Raw genomic sequence first — 24,501 nt, forward strand, 5'->3', positions numbered from 1 at the left:
TGTGCTGCTCTGCACAATCATACTTTCACAGATTTAAGTCAAGAGTAAAATTTTTCACGCTACTACTGCATAAAAAGCCCCCCAGCTAACTTCTTAAGGTGGAGAAGGGTCTCTTAAGTAATTCACAGTACAGTCGGCGTAGGTTACACTGCTTCACAACCTTCAATGGCCGAGAGCAACAGCACAACCTGACTGCATCCACCCCTCCCACATGGCAACTCTGCAACTTATGTATTCCTGTGGTGTGTGACAAATTGTATCAGGACGTTGCTCTAGTGAAGCATTTTTCATGCATAATTCATTCTCCAGCCTACATTCCACATGGACATTTTCAAATCCCTTTGAAGTTAATTCTCTCTTCATGATAAACAGCCTCCCTCGCTGTGGCTGTGCGGGTCACGATTGTCAGTGTGGTCTGTGCTGGGAGAAATCACCTGTCCCAAGCAATTTCACAATACAAGAGGTTTACATCTAATAATTCACTGTGGGAAAATGATCTGTGCCTGATCAAAATGACAGGAGGACTTAATGCTGCATGATTTACAGTTAATTGAGCACTGAACTAGTTTTGTTCTACATAAAACAAACAGAACAAACAGGAGATTATGTATAACCCTTTTGTGTACCTTTACACAGTACACTGCATGCCCTAATGACAGGTATATAGAAATATTGCATGGTGGATTCAGCTCAGCACTCAATATAATGTTCTGCATGAAACAAACAGACCACAGGCAGTTCAGATTGGCTGCCATACCATAGCTGGCAGGTGTCATCTGCCATACTACTAAACCTAGGACTAATTCATAAATTATCTTCAAAATTTGATATATTTCGACGTACGGTGACCGCAGCTGGCATTTTACTGTAATGACTTTGTGTTAGCATAAAGATATAATAAAAACAGGCGTGTTTCTTGAATCATAAATTGTTTCATCAGGACTCCGTGGATAGGAATGTCAGTTTTGAAAGAAATAGTGCATGCACATCTTATAATATGTTTAAGTCAGCTGAAGAAAAAGGGAGGCTGAGAGCCCAAACACAGCTACTTTTCAATTCTGTGTATTTTTGGGGTCTGTACTAAATGTGAGGTTATTAAGCATTTTAAAGAACCACAACCAGAACCAAGTGTAGAACCGCATTTTGACTGTTCTATCCTGATGATAGTGCAATAATTATATAGAAAGTAACTATACTCAGCACATCCCAAAGGTGCCTTTTTGGATAGGGATCTAGTGATGCTGGATGCCATTTGAGCACAGTTAACTCATGTCATGTTTAAGAAACCAGTTTCAGATTATTTAAGCTTTGTGACTTGCACGTTACCCTGCTGAAAGTAGCCATCAGAGGATGAGGTAGGCTGTGGTATTTAAACAATGCTCAGTTGGTCCAACAGGAGCCTAAAGTGTGCCAAGAAACACACCATTACACCACCACCTCCAAACTGAACCAATGATACACGTCAGGATGGATACATGCTTTCCTGGTCCTTATGACAAATTCTGACCCAACGTTCGAAATGTCACAGCAGAAACTGAGATTCATCAGTACAGATAATGTTTTTTTTTTCAAGTCATCGAATGTCCACTTATGGTTATCCTGTGTGAATTCTAGCATCAAAGTTTAGTTACTCTTGCCCTCCTATCAGCTCAAAACAGTCTGGTCATTATTCTCTGACCTCGTGTCATCTTTGTTGTCCCATCCTTTGTAAACCCTAGAGATGGATATGCAGCAAAATCCCAGCTGATCAGCAGTTTCTGAAATGCTCAGTCTGACACCAACTACCGTGTCACATTCAAAGTCCTTTAAATCATCTCGCCTCATTCCTTTGCTCGGTTCCTTGACCACTGTGCTGCTGCCATTTGACTATAATTATAGACGTTATTCAAGGATTGCTTACAATCAGCCGCAAATGTGAACGTCACGGCAGAAGCGGTGGACAGATTAGACTGTCAAAATCACTTGGATCCAACTCTATGAACCGCTGATATCTTGACAAAATTTATGGGCTAAACTGCTGCTGCGGGTTAGGAATGTCCCATAAAAAGTGAGCACCATTTCTCCTGTCATGACCACACATGCCACTTACTTGATCTTCACCCAACAACTGTGGAAATTATTTGATCTGGACCAAAGTTGACTGGTGGATCAATGAAAACAAGGGCAGCTGACTGTGAGGAGACAAAATCCTCAACACATTTATAAATCAGTTACCATGATTTCTGCAGAAACTTCTGCTAACAAAACATTAAATTGTGTTTGCACTGTTATCACAGATATGGGTGTTTATGATTTTCATTACCAAAATTATATGAAATGAGTGTAACTTATATTCAAAATGTACCAGGAGAATTTAACTGTGGGGGCACAGCGACTTTTAGTGGGCAGATCTGGAGCACAGAGCCCTGTCCATAATGCTGACGCTGACCACAAACAAAGCTCAGAGCAAAGAGAGGCTTGAGAACCTTGTTAACAGCACTAATCATACATTATCCTGTTAGGCAGAACTACTGTTTCAGAGAGGTTTTATTACAGGAGACATTGTTTTCTTCATCATTTGAACTGGCTCCCATCCACCACACGGAGTCTGGCCTTCTTCAACAGTGATAGATGGTTTTCAATAACAAACAACAAGGAACAAAGTGAATACTTGATTACACTCCAGTGAATGACAGGGAATTAAATTAATGAGGGTTTGCATCTCATCTAACAGCAGGCCCCTGGGGGACTATCAGCCTAAGAGAGAAGCAAAAAAACAAAACAAAAACAGGTGATCTGACAGGCACTTGCCCCACTTGGAGGTTGACAATTGCTCCTCTGTAGCCAACTGCATCCCTGTGTTATCTCCCTGTGCACAGGGGAATTAATTAGGGGCTTGATGATCGGGAGAAATGAGGCTGAATAATAAAAACCTTGACGAGCACTTTCTGTGGTATTGCTCTCTTTCGCCTTTGTCCTTCCCAGCTCATGATGACTGCCAGTCCTGGAAGCTGCTCTTTTCATCCATATCCGCCTGCTACGTGCACATAAAGTGGTTTTGAAAAATCCCTCTACTGAGCAGCTAATAGGTGTGAGGTGTAAAAAGGCCCGGTCCCTTTCAGAGCTTCCCATCGTGCGCTGTTGTAAATCGCAGAGCCATTACACGGGAGATGAGTGCAGGGAAAATATGGGCAGTGAAAAATCCCCCCCTGCCTTGGTCCCGGCTATTTTGTGCTTCAGGACACAATGCACTCCGAACCACAGGTGCTCCAAGACCATTACAAAAACAGTTTTCTTTTCATTCTTTCTTCATTTTTCATATCAGATGAAGTTGTTATAGCTGAAGATCATCACTCAGAAACACACAGGACACACAATCAGTCATTTTTCCAGTCAAATTATCCCAACAGCTCCTGGGACAAACCTCACCAGAGACCAAAATTAATAATGCACTTGGCTGTCCTGCTTGGTTCATGAAGCAGAAAGATAAATATGGCATAGTAAATATCACCGTGTGATGGCAGGCTGTTGGTGTTTTTTACTGACTACAAGACAATGACAGATCACATTCAACATGGTGATAAGTAAGTTTTGTTATCTGTGGCATATTGGAGGGAGCTTCATATTTTTGAACTTGCAAAGGAAAGTGGAGAAAGAAAATAAAGAAACTAGGAAACAGAATTGAAATCTATGAATTTTTTCATAGCACTGAGGAATGGATGCATGTTTTTAAAAGAAAGCTATACTCACAGCTGTCAGTTTGGGCACACCTAGCAGCGTAAAGGTATGCAACTTTGAGAGATAAGGGTATGCAAATTACTTTGAGTTCACATTTTCAAAGGATAAGAATGTGACAGTAAAGTGGAAAGAGCTTTTGTATCTTGTGTCAAGATTCCTGCCCTGTCCTTGACTCCTCTTTTGTTTCTCTTTCGTGTTTTAAAGTGTTTTTTCCTCGCTGCTTTCCTGTCTTAGTGTTACTGAATGTGTTTTGTTTCTCTATGAAATTTGTTTTCTGTTTTATTTTTTTTAATTACTTGTGGGCTTTTTTCAGCTGATGCGCCTCTCTGTTTCTAGCTTCCGCCTCTCTAGTGTTTACAGTCTGATACTGCTGGCTGCTTGGTTCTGATTTCTGTCTGCTTGGTCCTGCAGTCAGATACTATTTTGAACCAAAACCTAATCCTTTGTCTTTAGTTCACCCTACGCCATGCCGTGCATCAAGCAGCTAATGCTTTCCATCATTAAACAGGTAATAAGGATATGTTATTATGCTTTTTAAATCAAAAACCAAAACAATGATAATTCTGATGAATTATCATCTACCCCCCCAAAAAAACAAAACAACGAAAAAGAAAAGAAAAGAAGAGAAAAACAAACAAACTAACTAACTAACTAACAAAACAAAACAACAAAAAAAAAGTATAGGCTCAGAGTTAAGAGTAGGGTTGGGGTCACCAGTCATGACTTGGACATGAACAACCCCGCTTTCCTGATTACAAAGCGCTGTGTAACTGCATGTGTGAATATATTAAGTATAACACTACATTAGAAAAGAGTAATTATGACTTATTGAATAAACAGCCCCAACACGGCTGATAACTGGAACAGTGCAGGAAAATAGACTTTTGTGTGTGTGTTTTCGGCCCTGAAATGCTAATTTATTTTTTTATTTTTATTTTTTTATTATTTATTTTAATTTCAGTTGTTATAGATGGGACAGACATGACTGAGGGATAGGAAAGGGAGAGAGAAAGATGAAGGAAAAGAAAAACAGAAGGGAAGAGGGACAGTGAGAAAAGGCGCTTAAAAAGAGAAAGAAGAGAAAAAAAAATCTCCTGGATCACTCCCTTGCCTGGCACCCACCAAGGCAAGGGAGCCCAGGCCCATCCAGACCGGGGCCTACGGCATCAGGACCGCCCAGCCCCACAGGACCCGGGGCAGCCCACCCGACCCCACCGCAGAGGAAACTGTACCCACCCTAACATTCAATCATCTCCCAGACAGCACAAGACAGTAGACACCCAGGTTAAGTTTATTCTCATCCTCTCCTATGACTCTCCCCCACCTGCAGAGTGGACTCCTGCAAGGATGGAACAAACTCCCTGCTAGTTGAAGAGCCCCCCAGTTAGGCTGATGCACCAGAGGCCCCCTGCGCCAGGGCTGAGCCCCCGTGCACCCACCCACCCACAACCTCTGCAACACACCAAGGAGGACCGAAGCCCCCAAGGCCCAGCCAGAGCCCTAGCACAGAGCACCCCCAAATCCCAAGCCCCCACGCCTGCCCGGATCCACTCAGGGGCAGCCTGGCTACCAGGCCAGTAACCTACGTCCGCCAGCACAGACCCTCCCCCAGCCCTGCTGCACGCAGCCACAAGGAGAACACCCTCTAAGAGCGACCAGAGCCACTAACCAGGTTATGACCACAACCCCTGGGTTAAGCCCTCCAGGGATAACGTCCCTAGGGATTCTCCAGACACCCTAAGCCTGTCCCTACCTCCACATCAACCACAATGGCGAAGGCGGGACCAAACCACGATCCCCCACCCCCGCTAGGTGATGGAGCCGATCAAAGGAGCCCAGAGGGATTGATCTAATGTGGTGGCAGAGGCTGTCTCGAGACTAATGTGATCTATTAGATGGTTTCTATATTGGCTAGAATTAAGATTATTTTTATTTTTCCAGTTCATGAGGACCGTTTTCTTGGCGATGCATAGGGCAGTAAAAACCATGTGGACTGTATTAGTTTCTGTAGTGACATCATCCAATTTGCCCAACAAGCACACTAAAGGGGAGGTTGGAATTTCAGACACTTTGATAAGTCTTCACATATCTCGCGCCAAAACTTCTGCACTAGTGGACAGAACCAAAGAGCGTAGATGTAATTGTCTGGTGTATTGCCTTGACAGTGTGAGCAGTTGTTGGAAGATGTAAAGCCCATCTGGAACATCCGATGACCTGTATAGTGCACTCTATGTAGTATTTTGTGCTGTATTAATTGCAGACTGGGATTTCTAATCAATTTAAAGGTTTTTAAGCATATCTGAGACCAGAAGTTTTGGTCTAAGCCGACTGATAAATCTGCTTCCCACTTTGCAATAGGAAGGGATATTGATTCATCTATTTTAGAAAGTGTTCTGTATATTTTAGACAATAATTTGGGGGATTTAAGAGTAAGAAAATGTACCGCGCTTGGTGGTGTTTGCAATTCAACTTGACTGAGGTTAAATTTCTTTTTTACTATGGATTTAATTTGTTGATATTCTAAAAATATTTTCTTGTTGATCCCATATTGTATAACTAGCCTGTCAAATGGAATAAAGTCTGTTCCTTCCTGAAATGCTAATTTAGATGGAGGCAGAATTTCAAATGGGTACACTATCTCGGGTGACTGATGTTTCCCAAGTTTGTCTCAAAGGCCATTTTGTTTTTGTGTCTAAATAAGCAGAAGTTTATTTCCCTGCAGAGATAGCTTTACCAGCCTGCGTACACTGTACAGAAAACAAATGCTACCAGCTGGAACGCTCTTTCGTTTGAACACACCGGGTAAATATGCTATCTGAATTACAATAAGGAAAAGTGTCAAGGCTTATTAGTGATAGCTCTTTTATGCTTTGAAGATGTGATCATTTGTATGCACACGTTTTACTTCTTTGAAACTGACTGAATAGAAGGGAAGGGGGGAAGTATCATGCAGGTGCTGATGGTGATTGGTGACAGGCTGGATTGAGCCTCAAGGGGCTGATTGCTCCCCAGGCTAGCCTATTGCATCGACTGAGAGCACACTAAAGAGAGACTGTGGATAGACCTGTCAGTGCCAACCAGAAGAATTCTTTGTCGTCAGACTGCTGCGGTTTATAATCAATGGGTGGCAAGTCATTCAAAAATAACATGCAGTTTTCATACTTTTATAATTATTAGGCCATGGAGTTTATGTGAAATTCCATGATAAGCACTGACTGGCACAAACATTAAAAAACAGACAATAATATAACAACAGAACAACAGTATAACACAACACCAGGCTGTTTATTATAGTTTGACTGAAGAGTTTAAAAAAATGTGGCTTAACCTTCCAATGCCAAGTGCAACTTATTTGATACATGAGTTTTTGAGACCTCACAGTATTTTAACTTTTTTGTAGTCTTTGGTTTCCTTTCTTTTAGTCTGTTTTTGTTAATATTACTAAATTGTTAATTTCCTTGGTCATGTATTATGTCTCATTATAGCCTCCCTGGGCTCCCTGTGTTCTGTCAACTTTGTATGTTCTTGGCCTGGTCTCTGTGTTAGTCACTTCCTGTTTTATTTTGTATGTCATTTTCAATTTTGCTTCCACTGTTAGATTTTGTTTAGCTATGTTCCCAGGTGTGTCCACTCTGCCTTTCTGGGTATATATTGTTCACTTCTCCCTCTGTTTTTAGTCGTGTCCTCCCTCATAGTGTGCAAATGTTCAGCCTTCTGTTTCAGCCTTCAGTCACCTTGTTCCTGTTCAGCAAATTATTGTTTGTGCTTTTTGTTTCCTTTTACCTTTTATCAGTATTAAATCTTTGATGTTCATGTACATCAGTGTGTTGCATCCAGCATCTGGGTCCACAATTTGTTACCACACAGCCATCCACATGCTCTACATTTCAATGTGATTTTTTTTAACACTATAACCTTCTTATATGCTTTTGTTTGTTTTAGTTAAACCGGAAGCAACAAATTTCAAATGTAGCATAAGTGACACAAAGTAAAATCCATATATGCAAACAGATTTTCTTTTTGATTTTTTTTTTATTTAACTGAAGGTTTAATAAACATTTTTATGGCAATTATTAAATAGTTAAAAAATAGCAGGTAACTAGTGTTGCCCTTCAGGCTCCTAGTAGTTGTACTCCTGGTTTAAATTTGAAAATCCTAGTTGACTTCCTTGTTGTTAGTTAGTGCAGTCACAAGATTTTCAGAAAAATGACCTCTAAACTTGACCTTGGGGTTAGGGTTACCTTCTACCTTGAAGCAGAGGTCACTGAGATTCTAACTTTTAATAAATAGCAGTGCTATGTGCTACTGAAAATTTTGAGGGCCTCTACTGCCAATATCAATACCAATACTAATGTGGATACTTTTAACCTTTAAAGGTCTCTTATGTAGGTGAGAGCAGTTTTCTGTTTTTGGACACATGCACAAAAGGTTTCAAACATTTTTCATAGTTCATGTGTGAGTCATATTTTTCAATATCCAAAAAAGCCCCAATTAATTTAATACATTTCAGCAGGCCAGGCTACGTACTGAAGTTAGAGGATAGCAACAAAAAAGTATCAATCCAACCGGACTAGTACCAATGTGATACCAACACTAGTGTGGGTACCGATACGATCACTGTTTTGAGCGATTCGCCCTTCTCTAATAGATACACTTATGATATCAATTTGAAAATCCCAGCCGACATCCTTCTTGAGTTATAATGTTCACAAGATTTTCAGAAAACTTTGCAGCTCTGAGATTTGGACTCATTGGAAATTTTTGGTAGATGCAACTATGTTATTTGTCACAAAGTTGGGTGTCCACACCCAACTTTGAACCTGTAAGGCTGCACCTGTGTTTGAAGTTAAAGTTGTATTTAATGTTTTAGCATAACAAAGTACAAGTCCCTATACAACCGTTGCAAGAGCTTGGTTCGCATTGCCGGCAATAAGTCGGACTCGTTCCCGGTGGGTGATGGGCTCCGCCAAGGCTGCCCTTTGTCTCCGGTTCTGTTCATAATTTTTATGGACAGGATTTCTAGGCGCAGCCAAGTGGCGGAGGGCTTTCGCTTTGGTGGCCTCAGAATCTCATCTCTGATTTTTGCGGATGATGTGGTTCTGTTGGCTTCATCGGGTGAGGGCCTCCAGCTCGCACTGGAGCGGTTCGCAGCCGAGTGTAACGCAGCGGGAATGAGGATCAGCACCTCCAAATCTGAGGCCATGGTTCTCAGCCGGAAAAGGGTGGAGTGCCCACTCCGGGTCGGGGATGAGTTCCTGCCCCAAGTGGAGGAGTTCAAGTATCTCGGGGTCTTGTTCGCGAGTGATGGGAGAAGGGAGCTGGAGATCGACAGACGGATTGGGGCTGCGGCTGCAGTAATGCGGACGCTGCACCGGTCAGTCGTGGTGAAGAGGGAGCTGAGTGTAAAAGCGAAGCTCTCAATTTACCGGTCGATCTACGTCCCTACCCTCACCTATGGCCACGAGCTGTGGGTAGTGACCGAAAGAACGAGATCGCGGATACAAGCGGCGGAAATGAGCTTCCTCCGAAGGGTGGCTGGCCTCTCCCTTAGAGATAGGGTGAGAAGTTCGGCCATCCGGGAGGGGCTTAGAGTAGAGCAGCTGCTGCTCCACATCGAAAGGAGCCAGTTGAGGTGGTTCGGGCATCTGGCAAGGATGCCCCCTGGGCGCCTCCTGGGCGAGGTGTTCCAGGCATGTCCCACCGGGAGGAGGCCCCGGGGCAGACCCAGGACACGCTGGAGAGATTATATCTCTCGGCTGGCCTGGGAACGCCTTGGTATTCCCCCGGACAAGCTGGAGGAGGTGGCTGGGGAGAGGGAGGTCTGGACCTCTTTGCTTAGGCTGCTACCCCCGCGAACCGACCTCGGATAAGCGGATGAAGATGGATGGATGGATGGATAGCATAACAAAGTTTAAAAGGTGACAAAGTAAATATGTGAGCAGTTTTTAATTATGTTTATATTTAATTATGTTTATAATTTAATCATAATGTCACACTTGTTCGCATGTTGTTGTTGTGTAACAGTACACCATCCCTTAGAGGCTGCCTCAGTAACAATTATAATAATAAATAACAATAATAATACAGCCTCCTTGTAGAGGTCTTAACTACATACTGCATGTTGTAGCCTGCATTACACATTATGCAAAACACCTGCGTGCCAAATGACAACTTAAATGTGTTTGGTTGCTTTGCTAGCGTACAAACACTCAACAACTCCCCCATCGCCTTCAAATGTTTATGTTTTACAGATGTCTCATGATATTTATGTAGCTCAAAGCACAATGGTTTCCAAGTCCTAGCTCACAGAGCTGTCACTCTTCTCACTTCTGCTCGTACTATCAAAAGACTTGTAGGTCACACTGGATAAAGCAGAGATGATTAAGTCTCAGTTTGAAGCAATGGATTTACAGTTACCAGATACAGCATTAGGTTATTGTGTGGAAATCAGTCAGAGAGGCTGATTATCCTTTATTATCCATTACTTACTCTTATTGTAACCTGTGGGCTTCAATCTGTTGCTCCCTGTAAAGTTGTCCTTGGACAGCTCCTCACTGCCAGCTGCCAACACAGCACTGGTTGTGTTGACTAAAAGAAGCACCTGCATTGTCATTGGGTCTCTGAAATAGTGTTAATTTGACCTTACGGAGAAGTTTTATTCTCTTTATTTATTAGTAGCCTCAGAGTTAAAATGTTTCCATTCAGTATCATCCAAAAAGAACTTGCCATTAAAAAAGTATCTGATTCATGTTTCTTTTGCATAGAGATGATATAAATCTTATTGCATGCTCCCTTTCCATACAGAGAAACGACTGAAGGTTGGCTGTGGCACAGGAGGTAGAGAAGGTCATCTGCTAATCAGAAGGTTGGTGGTTTGATCCCTGGCTGCCCCAGGCTGCATGCCAAACTATCTTTATGCAGGTTACTGAACCGTGAGAATGTTAGACAGAAAACACTTAAAAGAAGAACAAAATGTGTGTGAATGAGGGATAAAATACTTTGAGTGGGAAATTAGAGTATAAAAGCACTACATAAGAACTGATTAACAACGAAACCAATTTAATTGATAAAAGCATTTCTATGCTAGTTTTTATGTGTGTCACCACTCTATAGTTTTCTATCTCTCCATTATCAAAAAATTAGCATAAATGGCTAAAAAAAATCCCAACCTCAATCTTTCAAGAAAGCGCAAATGAAAAAGGAGAGCCCCATTTTAATGACCTGTTTAAATTTCAGAGGCATCAGCAAAAGGACCTTCACATCTAATGTGTTTCTGCAGCCTATTAGCATTCTTAAAAGTCTATTTGTATGCAAACACATGTGTGCTTATACATTCAGGCTAAATACACACTCATACACACATAATGGCCACTGATGGATAGATGTCCTAGGACGATGTAATGGTACAATAATTATGGTGTCAGACTGAGCTGACCAACTGATGACAGTGCAGTCCCATCTATGTTGCAGAAATGCAGCAATTAACAAGCAATTTGTCTTGTAGAATGAAGATAATTCAAGTGAAATAATAAGCAGGAAGAGAAGCTGTACAAATGATTCCATCTGCATTCTGCTGACCTAACTGAAGCTTAAAAACATCTCAAAACACATAAAGATAAACATTATTTGTCACAGTATTAAAAACTGATATTACACTCCAGAAAACAAAACAAAAAAACAAAGTGATTTAAAATCCCTTATGAAACAGATGTCTGCGGTGAAGAATATGATTCAATTTTCTGTCACTATATTCTTGCTAAAAGACGGAACGCTACACTACTTCCACAGGCAGACCTTTTGTTGGTGAGTCATGGATCATTTTATCCATCTTTGTTTGAGAAACAGACCTCAGGATAGGGCTGGGCCATATCATACCGTTCACGGTAATACCAGTATAATGTTGGGCAACGATAAGAAAATGAAATATCGCAATAGAATATGGGTAAAATGCACATGCGCAGTGCCCTTGTTTTCATATGCACATGGCAGAAAAAGCATGGCAGCGACGGAGAATGAGAAGGGCGAAAGTGGACTGTTGAATGAAACTGATGAATCAGAATTGGTTTGTAAAAATGCTGCAACTTCAGTGGTGTGGAACTGGTTTAGCGTTCGTCCGTTAAATTTTTATATAACTTTAATGCACATAAAAACAGCTGCTCATTTAAGTGAAAATCTTTTTTTTTCTGCTCATTCTGTTGGTTTTTGTCTTTTGCCCTTCTCCCCCGTCCCTCTTCTCAGCTGTTTCTCTTTCCCTCTTTCTTTCTCCCCTTCTTTCCCCCAGTCAAGTCTGTCCTGTATTCAGTAAGTGAAAATAAAATAAACAAAAAAAAAAAAAAAAAGTGAAAATCATTGAGGTTTTGTTTTTTTGCACTAATACAGTTGTGGAGTTGTGAAGTATTTTGTCTCGTGTCAATTATATCGTCAATTATATCGTTATTGCAAATTTTCAAATGTATATCGTGATAAGTATTTTTGGTCATATCGCCCTGCTCTACCTCAGGAACTCATTCCACTGGCTTTATTTCTTCTCAGTCATCACCAGTGAAGACTTAAAGGACCCTGATGCTTTATATATATTTTGTTGTTTTCTCAGCAGGTCTTTGCAATCAGGGAACGGAAAACAAAAAGAAAAAAAGGACACAGTTCTTTTGTTGCGTTTTTGAACAAACCACCATAAAATAAGCTGCAAGTAAAGTTCTGCTTCATAATTCAACAATGTGGACTATAACATTTACCTCCCCATGCTGATGTCTTCAGTGCGGTGGCTAAAGATTAATCCCACTAAAGAGCCTTGAGGTCAAAGCACTGCAAAGGTCAGTGCTCGAAAATATCAACACATATCTCCACATTGATTTTTTAAATGGTTGCTATGCACTACTTGCTTATTGGCCACAGAAAGTGGCTTCAGCACCTGATTTTCCAAGCTATTTTCCAGTTTGGAAACAGAGGAGGCAAAACAGCGGCAGAAAGAAAACTGAAAGACAAGGGGGGAAAAAAGAAACTAAAACAGGCCATGAAGCCAAGTTCACCTAATAAAAGCCCACATTAGATTAGAGATTCCTGCTTTAGGTGCCGGCAGCAAATCAGATAGTTTAAACACCAGGATTGTTGTACTCTTTTAGCGCTCTCAATAGAGGAGTATAGATCACACTTCTCATTAGTGCACCTATCATGGTGTAATTAGTCCCCTTTCCTGAGTCAAAATTGAATTTCCTCTTTGCTTTCCTAACCTTAGTTCATTGAAGCAATAAAGGCCCATATAGCCCCGAAGCCTGTGGGCTTTGTTTCCCGTTTTGCACCACAACGTGACTCTCCTTGTATCGACCCGCACACAGATCCCAGCCTCACCTGACTCGGTGAACCATGCAAAGAGTACCCACTAATGGAGTGGCATCAATAACAGCAGATACAGACTTACAGACACTAAAAGTGTTTGAGCTGCTCTCGCTCATTCACGCTACACAGAAAAGTAGAACACACTGGTTTCTCAGAAAGCAAAATCCAGTTTGGGCTGGTCTCACAGATCTTCTTTGTATAAGGCATAAACAACAAACCTAGTTGTTTGTGCATAAATGTAATCAAACCAGCATCAAATGGTAAAAATAAAGTTAATAGATGACTTCTGTGTAATGTAATTATGGCCTAATTAAGTTTTACAGCTCCACCAGATTACAGATTTAACAGATTACTCACACATACAAGGACCTCATTATGTTACCACTGATCGATACAGTGTTTAGCTCTAACGCCTCGCAGCAAGCAGGTCCTGGGTTCTACTCCTGACTGGGGCCTTTCTGTGTGGAGTTCGCTTATTTCCCTGTGCCTGAGTGGATTCTCTGAGGTACTCCAACTTCTTCCCACAGTGCAAAGACATGCATGCTAGGTTACCTGTTGGTTTTAAATAAGTCCTAGGTGTGAATGTGAGCGTGACTCTGTCTCTGAGTTAGCCCTGACAAGCTGTCAAGGATGGACTGTGCCTCGGCTCCAGCCTTCCCACTCCCCATCCCACCCGTATAAGCCTGAACTGGACAATCAATTAACAAAATGGATGAATATAAGTCCCATTAGCCATAGTGAAATGAATGGTTTCCACTTTCATTAGCTTTTGTATTACGGTGTTATTCATGTGAAACAGCTCCGATATTATCCTTAGCCTCACTCTGTAGTTTTGGAGAGCAGAGAAGCCTTTGATTCACTCCATGTGAAACAGCATTAGGCAAATGACCTAAATAGACCTGAGGCAAAGTTGTGGACTATGTGGATAAAATCAGGCTGGTTGGATGGCAACGATGGGGTGGGGTGGTTAGACGAGTGGTCTGATGTGCCAGTCCTCTGCCCTGCTCAGAGTGTGAGGTGGGATGAAAGGTTTGTGTGCCACAGAAACCCAGTGGCTCTGACAAGGTGGAGTTTTCATCCATTAATAAAGCAAAGAGGCTGTTAAACGGCACGTCACGTCTCCTGATGCTAGCATCCCCATGGAGGTGTTCTGGCAGAGCTGGCCAACAGGGGGAATTAATTCTAGGACATGCACCATGTAAGCCCCATTAATTCACAGCGGCTGCCAAAGGTCCATGTGGAATCCCACACAGTGTGCAGTCCTAAAACTGCTTTAAGTCACGTAATCTGAGCAAAGGAGAATCCCCCAGAATAATAAACAAATACACAGATAGTTGTTAATTTGAGGTCGGAAGGGAAAACAAAGTTTACGCCTTACAAGTCACAAGTACATCGTTACCCCTGAATTCAGTGTCATGACACAAGCACGTGTTATTGTTACAGAGCTTTAAGTCTGAGCTTTCAGTCAACATAAATCTAAGCTTCCTATGACTTAACACTATGTTACCCCTTTCCCTAAAGACGGGAGAGGGATGCTTCCCATTAGACTGTAGCAAATATTTCTCTGTTTATTTTTCTAATAATTCAGTTACTCTACAGTCTTTCCGGATGTTTCCAGGACAAAGTTCCCTTTAACTACACGTTTCTGCTGCTGTGTCTTTCTTTAATGTGTTTTAGAAATTTAAAACAGGTAAAGATGTAAAAGTGTGACATCTCCAGTATCCCCAGTGAGATGGAACTCTACAGGGAGCAGCCAAATAAAAAACCAACCCTGCTTCCTGTAAATTAGCCAAGTATAGAGATTAAAAGCTGTTTTATTTGGCAGACAGTAAACACGTTAATTTCATCCCTACTGGAGAGGCCTCAGAACCATCTCGGGCCACAAACAGCAGAACTCTCTGCCTGGGAGGGATGTGAGATGGGCAAATGAACTGAATCATTTCTTCAACAGATTTGACTCAGCCATGAGGCAGTCTGCAACATCGGCTGCAGACTCACCCACCCCCACTGCTGCTGTTCCACCTCAGACACTTCACACCTCCTCTATTCACCCTGCTCACTCCCCCCCACCCCCAACAACAGCATCCAATACACACTCAACACAAGGCTCCAGCCTGTCTCTCTCAACCACCCAGGTTAGGAGGGAACTGAGGAGGATTAATGGCAAGAAGGCAGCGGGTCCAGATGGCATCAGCTCGAGGGTCGTCAGGTCCTGCGCGGACCAACTGTGTGGGGTGATGGAGCACCTCTTCAACCTGAGCCTGAGGTTGGGAAGAGTCCCACAGCTCTGGAAAACCTCCTGTGTTGTACCAGTGCCAAAGACTTCACGCCCCAAGGACCTCAACAGCTACAGGCCGGTGGCTCTGACATCCCACCTGATGAAGACCCTGGAGCGGTTGGTCCTGGCTCAGCTTCGGCGCCTAATAAGCTCATCACTGGACCCACTTCAGTTTGCCTACCAGCCTGGCATTGGAGCGGATGATGCCGTCATTCACCTCCTACATCGTTCCCTCGCTCACCTGGAGACCGCTGGAAGCACTGTGAGAATCATGTTCTTTGATTTCTCCAGTGCCTTCAACACCATTCTTCCCTCGGTTCTAAAGGACAAGCTGGTGAACTCTGGAGTGGACCATCACCTCACTACCTGGATCCTGGACTACCTCACCGACCGACCACAGTATGTGAGGACTCAGGGCTGTGTGTCGGACAGGGTCGTCTGCAGTACGGGGGCCCCACAGGGAACGGTTCTGGCTCCGTTCCTCTTCACCATCTACACTGCAGACTTCTCCCACAATTCCACCCAGTGCTTCCTGCAGAAGTTCTCTGATGACTCTGCAATAGTCGGCCTCATCACTGATGGGGACGACAAGGAGTACAGAGGTCTGACCCAAGACTTTGTGGACTGGTGCCAGCAGAACTACCTCCAGATCAACGCCAGTAAAACCAAGGAACTGGTGGTAGACTTCCGCAGGCACAAGCATTCTCCACTGCAACCACTGAACATCCAAGGTATGGACATTGAGGCTGTGGACAGCTACAGGTACCTCGGTGTTCATCTGAACAATAGACTGGACTGGACTCATAACTCAGACGCCCTCTACAGGAAAGGGCAGAGCAGGCTGTACCTGCTGCGGAGACTCAGGTCGTTTGGAGTGGAGGGCCCACTCCTGAAGAAATTCTATGACTCTGTTGTGGCTTCTGCTATCTTTTATGGCGTGGTCTGCTGGGGCGGCAGCATCTCTGCTGGGGACAGGAAGAGACTGAACAGGGTGATCCGAAGGGCCAGCTCTGTTCTAGGATGCCCTCTGGACCCAGTGGAGGTGGTGAGTGACAGGAGAACGGCGGCTAAGCTGTCATCCCTGATGGACAACATCTCCCACCCCATGCAGCAGACTGTGACAGCACTGAGCAGCTCCTTCAGTGGGAGACTGCGGCACCCACGGTGTGGGACGGAGAGATTTCGCAGGTCTTTCCTCCCCACTGCTGTCAGACTCCATAATAAAGACTTTAACTGATCAAGCACACACATCCATACATATGCAATAATACTAAGTGCAATAATCCTTTCTGTCATCGTTGTATTTTTACTCAGTTGTATATAGTATTTGTATTTGTATTCTATTTTTATCTTATTATATATTTATTTTATTTTATTCTACTGTATATAGTATTTTATTTTATTCTATTCTGTACAGTTGTGTACTGTATTTATTCTTATTGCCTCATAACTTTTGCACTGTCCACTTCCTGCTGTGACAAAACAAATTTCCCACGTGTGGGACTAATAAAGGTTATCTTATCTTATCTTATCTTATCTTACAGTTAATATGGAGCCAGCCTGAAGGGTTTTTTTAGAAATGTATTTTTTTTTCTGCATAGGAGGTTGCCGTTTGTTTAAAATGGTAATGATGGTAGTTTGAAGCAGGAAACAGGCGATGTCATGAATCTCGTGATGCCATATATCTTAGCAGGAATATATTTTGTGGTAATGTAAACAGGATATGTGTGGATATAGATTATAAAAAGCTGTGGTAAGGTTTAGCCATGAGGACTTATTGTCTAGAGTAGAGATGGCACGATACCACTTTTTTATGTCCGATACCGATATCACAAATTTGGATATCTGCCGATACCGATATGAATCCGATATAGTGTTTTTTAATAAACAAAACTGTTTTGTAAATATCTTGCTGCATTTTGTATAAGTTCATACTCAAGTTTAAAACAACAACTACACTAAAGCTATTCTGTTATACCTGTATGCAAAAAAAAAATATTTCATAGTTCAGCAATACTGATCAATCTAATAAACTTAAACCTGCACCATCCTCCCTATTCTGGTATTTTAAAGAGTACTTAGCGTAAATATTAAGCAACCTAACTAATAGGGTTCCAACTCCCAGCAACAACAAAAATAAATAAATAAAAAATAGGGAACCACCCCTCACGCTTCACCTTATGATGCTTAATCAACGTAATCAACCTTAATTTGATGCAGTGTGAAAAAAAAATGCACAGAAATCAATTATTTTTCAAGAAATATTAAATAGATTCAACATCTTTCTTCAACAAAATTGCAGACTGCACAGATGGTACCTTCACAAAGGAAAAAGTACTATAGCTTACTAGGGTATATATATTAGACTTAATAGTCACTATATACAGTAATTGACTTCTATTCATTTTACATCAAATTAAAACTTTGGGTGTAAGATTCGGATAATTATTTATTAAAAGCTAGACATTTTAAATGAGAATAAGAAAGAAAAGTATGTCTTTGTGCCCCCTTTTCCCTGTTAATGCCCTATCGGCCCCCCTGGCTAAACTTTGCTAGATCCGCCCCTGCACAGTTACCAGCCGTCAGCTACGTAGAAAAAGATCCTCGAGTAGAAAGTAATAATAAATAAATTCTAACAACAGCTGATCAAGCTTAAACGTGCTGCTGTTGTTCAGCCGCTGGTTTCCTCTTTCTGGTGCAAAGTGGGCCAAAAACAAACCAGAGACGGACTCGCGACAGAAAAGCCGATCAGCTGATCATTAAGCAGTTTCATGATTGAAGTAGCAGCCAGAAGAGGCAGTCGCTCCATATATCGTTTGGTAAGCTTAAAGCAGGAATGCTTTACAAACATTCAGAGATGGACTTACACACTTGCTTTACTTCTCTCGGGGATAACTTTGTCGGAGATGAAATGCCGGGTTGCTAGCAAAGCTCCAAATGCTATCCAGACCACCGACAGGTCCCGCATGCCACAGCTGCTCTATCACGTGATGCATACTGCTCCGACGTGCTAACGTTCTGAGGTGAGTTACGGCGTGTTGCAAGTTTTGTGAGGTGCTTTCGTGATATTTAATGGATCGGTATGTATGTAATATCGGATCGGTCCATCTCTAGTCTAGAGCTATATTTCTCTTGTAACTGGCTGCAGTTTTTTGCAGATTTGGGAAAAAGAGAGATGTACGTTCCCACAACTAACTACAAAAACCAAATTCAGCCCACAATTTTAAATTGACACTCTGCCCAGTCAGCCAGACTGATTAACTCGTAGACACTTTAAGCTGAACATCAATAAGTTAGCAACAACCTAAAAGACAAACAAGGCTAAATTAGAGAGTTAATTCCCATAATAGACTGTCCTTTAATTTGTTGACTGAAATTAATTCAGAGAAAAATCTCACTGCTTGCCTCCAGCAAAAGCTCAGCAATGGCACTCACTGCAACATTCTTATTATTAGTGTAGCATGTCTGGTTCTTTGTTGAGAAGTAGAAAGAAAAATGCAAGTGAAAGCAAAGAAAACAACATGTTGGCTTTTGCCAGAGCAGCATAAGTAGTTTGATGTGTAAAGGAGCTGTAAATGAACATTAGTGGGATCCACTCACTTGTTTTGGTGCTTTGAGCCCTGCAGATGTGCATGGTACTGTGCCACTGAGTTGAGTGTGACGCTGCAGACTTCACAGGAGTAGCTTCGCTTCAGACCTGGAATCAAACAGAATAGCGCACATTACAGAAACAAATCTGGCAACTGAACAAATGCTTTACTCCAGTGAATTTTTCAAAACTTGATTCAGTAATACAATTTTTGCTCTGCTGCACGTGGCCAATATGAATCAATCCATCACAGTGAGAAGGCATGTCTGCCTTCACGCAGACAGGTCTCAGTCCTGCAGCAGATGAGCATTCATGTGACTTTGCCTTAACAAACTGGTGTTTGCTAAAGAAGACTCCCATAACTGCACTGAAGGAGAAGACTCTTTGTGCAGCAGTCATAGCTCAAAGATCTTTATAGTAAATCCATAGCAGCTGAGACCTTGAGATGTCTGAATCATTTGGAATCTACAACATTTAATGAGTTGCCTATTTTTTTTTCTAAATAGCGACAGCAATGCCCTTGGGGTGATAATGGCTGTATTGAATCAGCGCCCTGTTGCTGCAAATTATAAGCATCCTGTGTAATCGCCTTCATGTTGCACTAATCTTATTGTGGTGTGAAAAATGGCCGTCTTGATTTCCTCGCTCTCGCAATTGAGTTAGCTCCTCTATAAATATGCCTCAGAGCAAAAGGCCAAGAGAAAATAAATGCCACCCTGCACTCATTGAATCACATTTCCATATCCTCCTCAATCAAATTTCCTCACTGAATGATTGTTTGTTAAATCGCTGCGGTGAGGAAAGCGCTGCCGAAACTTTGAAAGTCTTCTTGTTTTTCTGCTTTCAGGGTTGCGGAAGGTGAAAATCTGCAGTGGGCTTGGTCTCGGGTGTTGATGTCAGCTGTTTCCCTTCTACCATTTTGATGGAGGGCAATATTCCCCACAGAGAGCGGCAAATCCCTCCCTTTCACTTCCCCGCTGATAAGCTGTACAATAACCACTCTGTCAGCTGGTCGCCACCATGACTGAGATTTCAATTTTGCACCATCGTCCCCAGACGCAGTCATGAATCGACATTAAATTTCTGCAGCAGGCGGAGAAGCTCTGCCTTGCAGTGCCCCTTTGACAGCCTGCCTCTCAAACTATTTTTGAAAGGGTGAAAGATTATACTGTGACTTCGGTATCCATCATTGGCAGCCACCTGCGGCTCTTCCCACATGGCGCTATGGTGCATGAGCGATGAAGCATCAGAAGCTTTAGGCTTCTGCAATTCCTCCCCTTCATCAACTTTGCTTCCTACTTTCTGAGGCACTGGAGACTCGTTTGTTTTGGTTAACCTGTCCCTTTGCTGAGAAAAACGAGGGTGTGGGGAGCAGCCGATGAGTGGTTGCAGCAGAAGAAAAATGTGCTCTGCAGTCTCATTTGTTTGAGTTAACTTAGGAATTTGGTAACTGTTAAATAAAATAACAGGTTGTGGAGCTGATGCATGCAGAGAAAAAAAAAACACAGACTGATGTCTTCGATCTTTATTCGATCTCACCGTATAAGAAGTATACCTCTAAAAAAGAAGTTGCCAGGAGGTAAACTACTAAACCCAAAAAGGTTAAAAAAAGATGTTTTAGTGGGTGTAATGAGATTCATATCAGCTGCCTATTTAGTTTTAACTTCAGGTCAAATATCCAAAAACATATTTAAGCTAAGAGGAGCTCAGCTCAGTTTTTAGTGTAAAAACAACTCATGCAGCATTTTAGCTGTAAAAACAGATGAAATGCATGCTGGTCTGTGAAAGCTATGAAGCTGAGAGATTTTTCTGGTATCAAGTAATTGTATGTCAAAAAATACCCACAGATACAAGCAAAGCCTTAGTAAAACTTTTTAAAAAGCAATTTATACAGAGCACACAACACCACAGATGTAACACGATGCTAGCATCAGGGTCTAAGGTTACTTCTCAAAGGAGAACACACAACATTTGCAGATATGCATGGGCCATTGACTTGTTTAGCTTGTCCAGTTACTTTCAAGCCTCAAGCCTATAATTCACAAACAGTTGATGCAACATTTTTGTCAATTCCACTGAAATAAAGCTGGGATTTTGTACTTTAATTACATTTTTATTTATTTTAAATCCTCTGTCATAGCGTACAGAGAGAAAACTACAAAAATAAAAGTGAGAAGACTATTTGTCCACAAACGTATAGACTAACCGTACGTGCTTGCACCACTCAAACAGATTCTGAACCTGGGCAAGATCAATTTGTTTTGCAGTGAATCTTTTGCTTTCTCTTAGCTTATTGAGACCTATTGCCTGAAGCTTTGGAAGAGATACTGTTGGCAGTATGACTGATCAGCAGTGCAACATTCTTTGTCGATTGTTTATAAGCAAAGAAAAAGGTGGTACTGGTCCAGGATTCATGCTAAATTAACCAGCAAGCATCTGCCCCACTCAGATCTGGTAACTTTAGCTCATTCTCTCCCTCACTGTAGCATTGAGCCCAGGCTGAAAGAGCATACACTTAATCACTGTTTCTATGAAATCAATTGGGTGCTAAGTTGCAACTGTGAGATTTAGTATAATGAATTGCTTTGCAAAACTGACAGAATAAAATCATTACTCAAAAATGTTTTCATCCCACCGAAGCACTGACTGAAAGTTTCTTAAATTGGACAGTTCAAAAATGTGGGGTAAGAAGAGGCGTAATATCTTGAGGAGAACTCGTCCAATCTAGAGTTTTAAATTAGGGTTCAGCATTACACTTTGTTGAAAAGGACCTAGATCAGCTTGGTGTAATTTCCCCGTCTCTGAGCCTGTTGTTAACAGTATAATGGATCTATTTTAGGCTGGGGAATACAAGAGTGGAGAATACAACATACAGCTGAAAGCAACAGCTTGAGAACAGTGACTGCAAGCCTCTGTTGAAAAAGAGCTAAAAAGTGAGAGAATGAGGAGACCACATGCTAAATTATATCTTCCAGAGAAGCATCCCTGATTAACAGCTGTGATAGTCTGACCCAACACAATTTGTCTGCTGGGTGTTGACAGGCTAGCTAGCCTGTGGTCTAAATTTAGTGGTTTCTGGTTAAGATTTGACAACATCAAAATACACTGAGAGGGACCATTAAGATGGCAAAGACAGAGACGGCCCTTACTTGACCTATGAGAACAAAACTGACAACAGGTTGCAGAAACACATTTATGAATGTTTTTTTGGTTTCATGGCCAGGTTGAAACAATTCTCATCTTGATCATTCATTACTTTTTTAAACGCAATTTTCTTTCTTATTTTCAAGCTTACTGTTATTACGAGTTGTATGCAATACTGAACACTAAGGAAGAGGAAAGGACTGTTTGTCTAGGTGAGGGGTCAGCAACCTTTAAGACCGCCACCCTGATATTGCCTTTGGGCTTTTGGAGCCTTGACCTGACTTTTAAAAAATAATTGGAAAAAAAGCACTATGCTGCTAAAAAATGAAAAATAGATATTTGCAAAATTCTGCCTAAATATGTATTTTACCTGGTTAATGTGCGTGGCGGGGCGTGGTCTGCAGCGCCACTGCAGGGGAGGTGGACGCGCCCGAGCGGCGCCCGCAATCACGCCTTGCCGCCTTAACGTCTGTGTGCTATCTATGCTGTTGTGTTGTTGTTGGTATGTGTTGGGTGGTGAGCTGAAAAGCTACAGCCGGCTGTGTGCGTACAGCAACCGTGTGAAAAGTGGTCAATAAAGAGATGCTGAAAAGCATGTTCATGGAAACATCGTCGGGTCTGCTGTGGTACGTTTACAATGGGACTTCTGCTCCTGAACTTTCATCTTTACGCAGGACTGTAAGCTGTCATCTGTGAGGCGTTTGTTTTTAACATAGTTCACGGTGGAGAACAGCTGCTGATATAATGTGGATCCGAAGATCCATAATTGGCCTACCTGGGGTTGAAAGTCTCGATAAATGCACGGCGTTTCGGTGGGTACACCGGCTTTCGCGAGTGTGACGCTTATTTTGAGCGATGAAAAAAATAATAGAATATAATTTTAGAGAAGATGAATTAAAGTCAGTACAAGCAAGACAGAATATGTATGTGAAGGAGAAGGAGACAGGTGGAAAGGTGGATATGCAAACAATAGAGATAGTGAAGGTAGATACATTGAAACATCAACAGTCCAAAGCAGACAGAGAGAGAGAGAAAGAGAGGTTAGAGAGGTGAAGAAGAGAGTGCAAGCAGGGTGGAGTGGGTGAAGACAATTATCATAGAAGGATAGCTGCAAGAGTGAATGGGAAGGTTTACAAGATACTAGTGAAAGTTGGGTGTATGGTTTGTAGACTGTAGCATTACCGAAAAAGATAAAAGGTTAAGACGAAGGATGTGATGTTTGGCATGCACATTGAAGCAGCCAGAAATCGAACCACCAACCTCCGATTATTAGATGACCTGTTCTAGCTTTGCATGATTCACAGTCCAAATTAATCCTCATTTAGCTCGTGCTGGTTCTGGTACAGCCCCTCACTTCTTTATTTGTCTGAAACAAGCTGCTTTCGTTGCCTTAACGGCAAATGCCTTCTTATTGGCTGCCCCTCAAAACAAAAGATTTTAAGAGTAAATGGGTGGAGCTGTTACAGTCACAGCTGCATACCTAAGATGACCTTGGAGAGGTTAAGCCCTTCTTCTGCCATCATACACACCCAAGAGTAGAAAAATGGCAAAGAACTGAGTTCTATTGGCTCAGAGCAAACACTTCTGTATACACTGAACAGCAGTAATAGAACAAACAATAAAACCAATCATATTAGGTCCTCTTTAATTAAATAATTGTGTGCTGTACTGCTTTACTAAGCACTACCTCTTTAGAATGTAAATGTTATATTATCGCCTACATTTAATATTAACTGTGTTTTAAAGTCACTCTTAGATTTGTCTACAAACTGAGTCTCCAACTGTGCTTAGAAAGAACAATACATCACTGCCCAGAGTACACAGTGGAGTACTTAAGGATTAATCACGTTCTCTTAGTACAGAATTACTCACGCTAAGCTCCATAAACTTTTCTCGTACCTGCTCATCAGTGTGCCATAGAAGTATTAAAATGAGGATGATGGTTCCAACCACGTACCTGTCAAACCTTAGTGTGATTTCTTAGCTTCGACACACAGTCTGACTGTGTGACAGTTAGGTAATAACATGCTTTGGGAGAGTGGCCACTTCACTAGCTGCCATTTTATTCTGAAAAAAGGATGTAGTTGACTGAAAAGCAAGGAGAGGGATTGAAATGAGGTGGGGGGGGTTCAAATGTTTCCATGCAGACTTAAGAGCAGCTTATTTTCACAGCCAATAAGGTTTGGAAGAGATGACATCACTCGGTGTTAAAGACGTAGCATCTGAAAGCTGGTGTGCAACAAAAAAAAGATAAAAACAGGTAAATTCGAATATTTCTGCAGTCTACTTTCCACTTCTCTTTCAACTGCTCTTAACACAAACGCAGTCTGCTTCTCTCCATGTGAACAGCTTTCTCCCCCACACTTCAGAGAAGCAGCCACAATATGAAAAGCACTTAGTGAATATGGGCTGCTCCGCCTGAAATCATCTTTAGGGC

General features: G+C 42.0%; 1 protein-coding gene across 1 annotated transcript in view; it reads right to left on the minus strand.

Annotated features, from left to right (window-relative positions):
• Positions 1-24,501, minus strand: part of zmat4a (zinc finger, matrin-type 4a) — a 148,416-nt gene that overhangs the window by 10,549 nt on the left and 113,366 nt on the right. Inside the window, exon 6 of the mRNA XM_026187289.2 lies at positions 18,932-19,028. Coding sequence (XP_026043074.2) covers positions 18,932-19,028 — 97 coding nt within the window. The remainder of the gene's footprint in view (positions 1-18,931; positions 19,029-24,501) is intronic.

This window comes from Astatotilapia calliptera, chromosome 12 (genome assembly GCF_964374335.1).
Source record: "Astatotilapia calliptera chromosome 12, fAstCal68.1, whole genome shotgun sequence".
NCBI lineage: Eukaryota > Metazoa > Chordata > Actinopteri > Cichliformes > Cichlidae > Astatotilapia > Astatotilapia calliptera.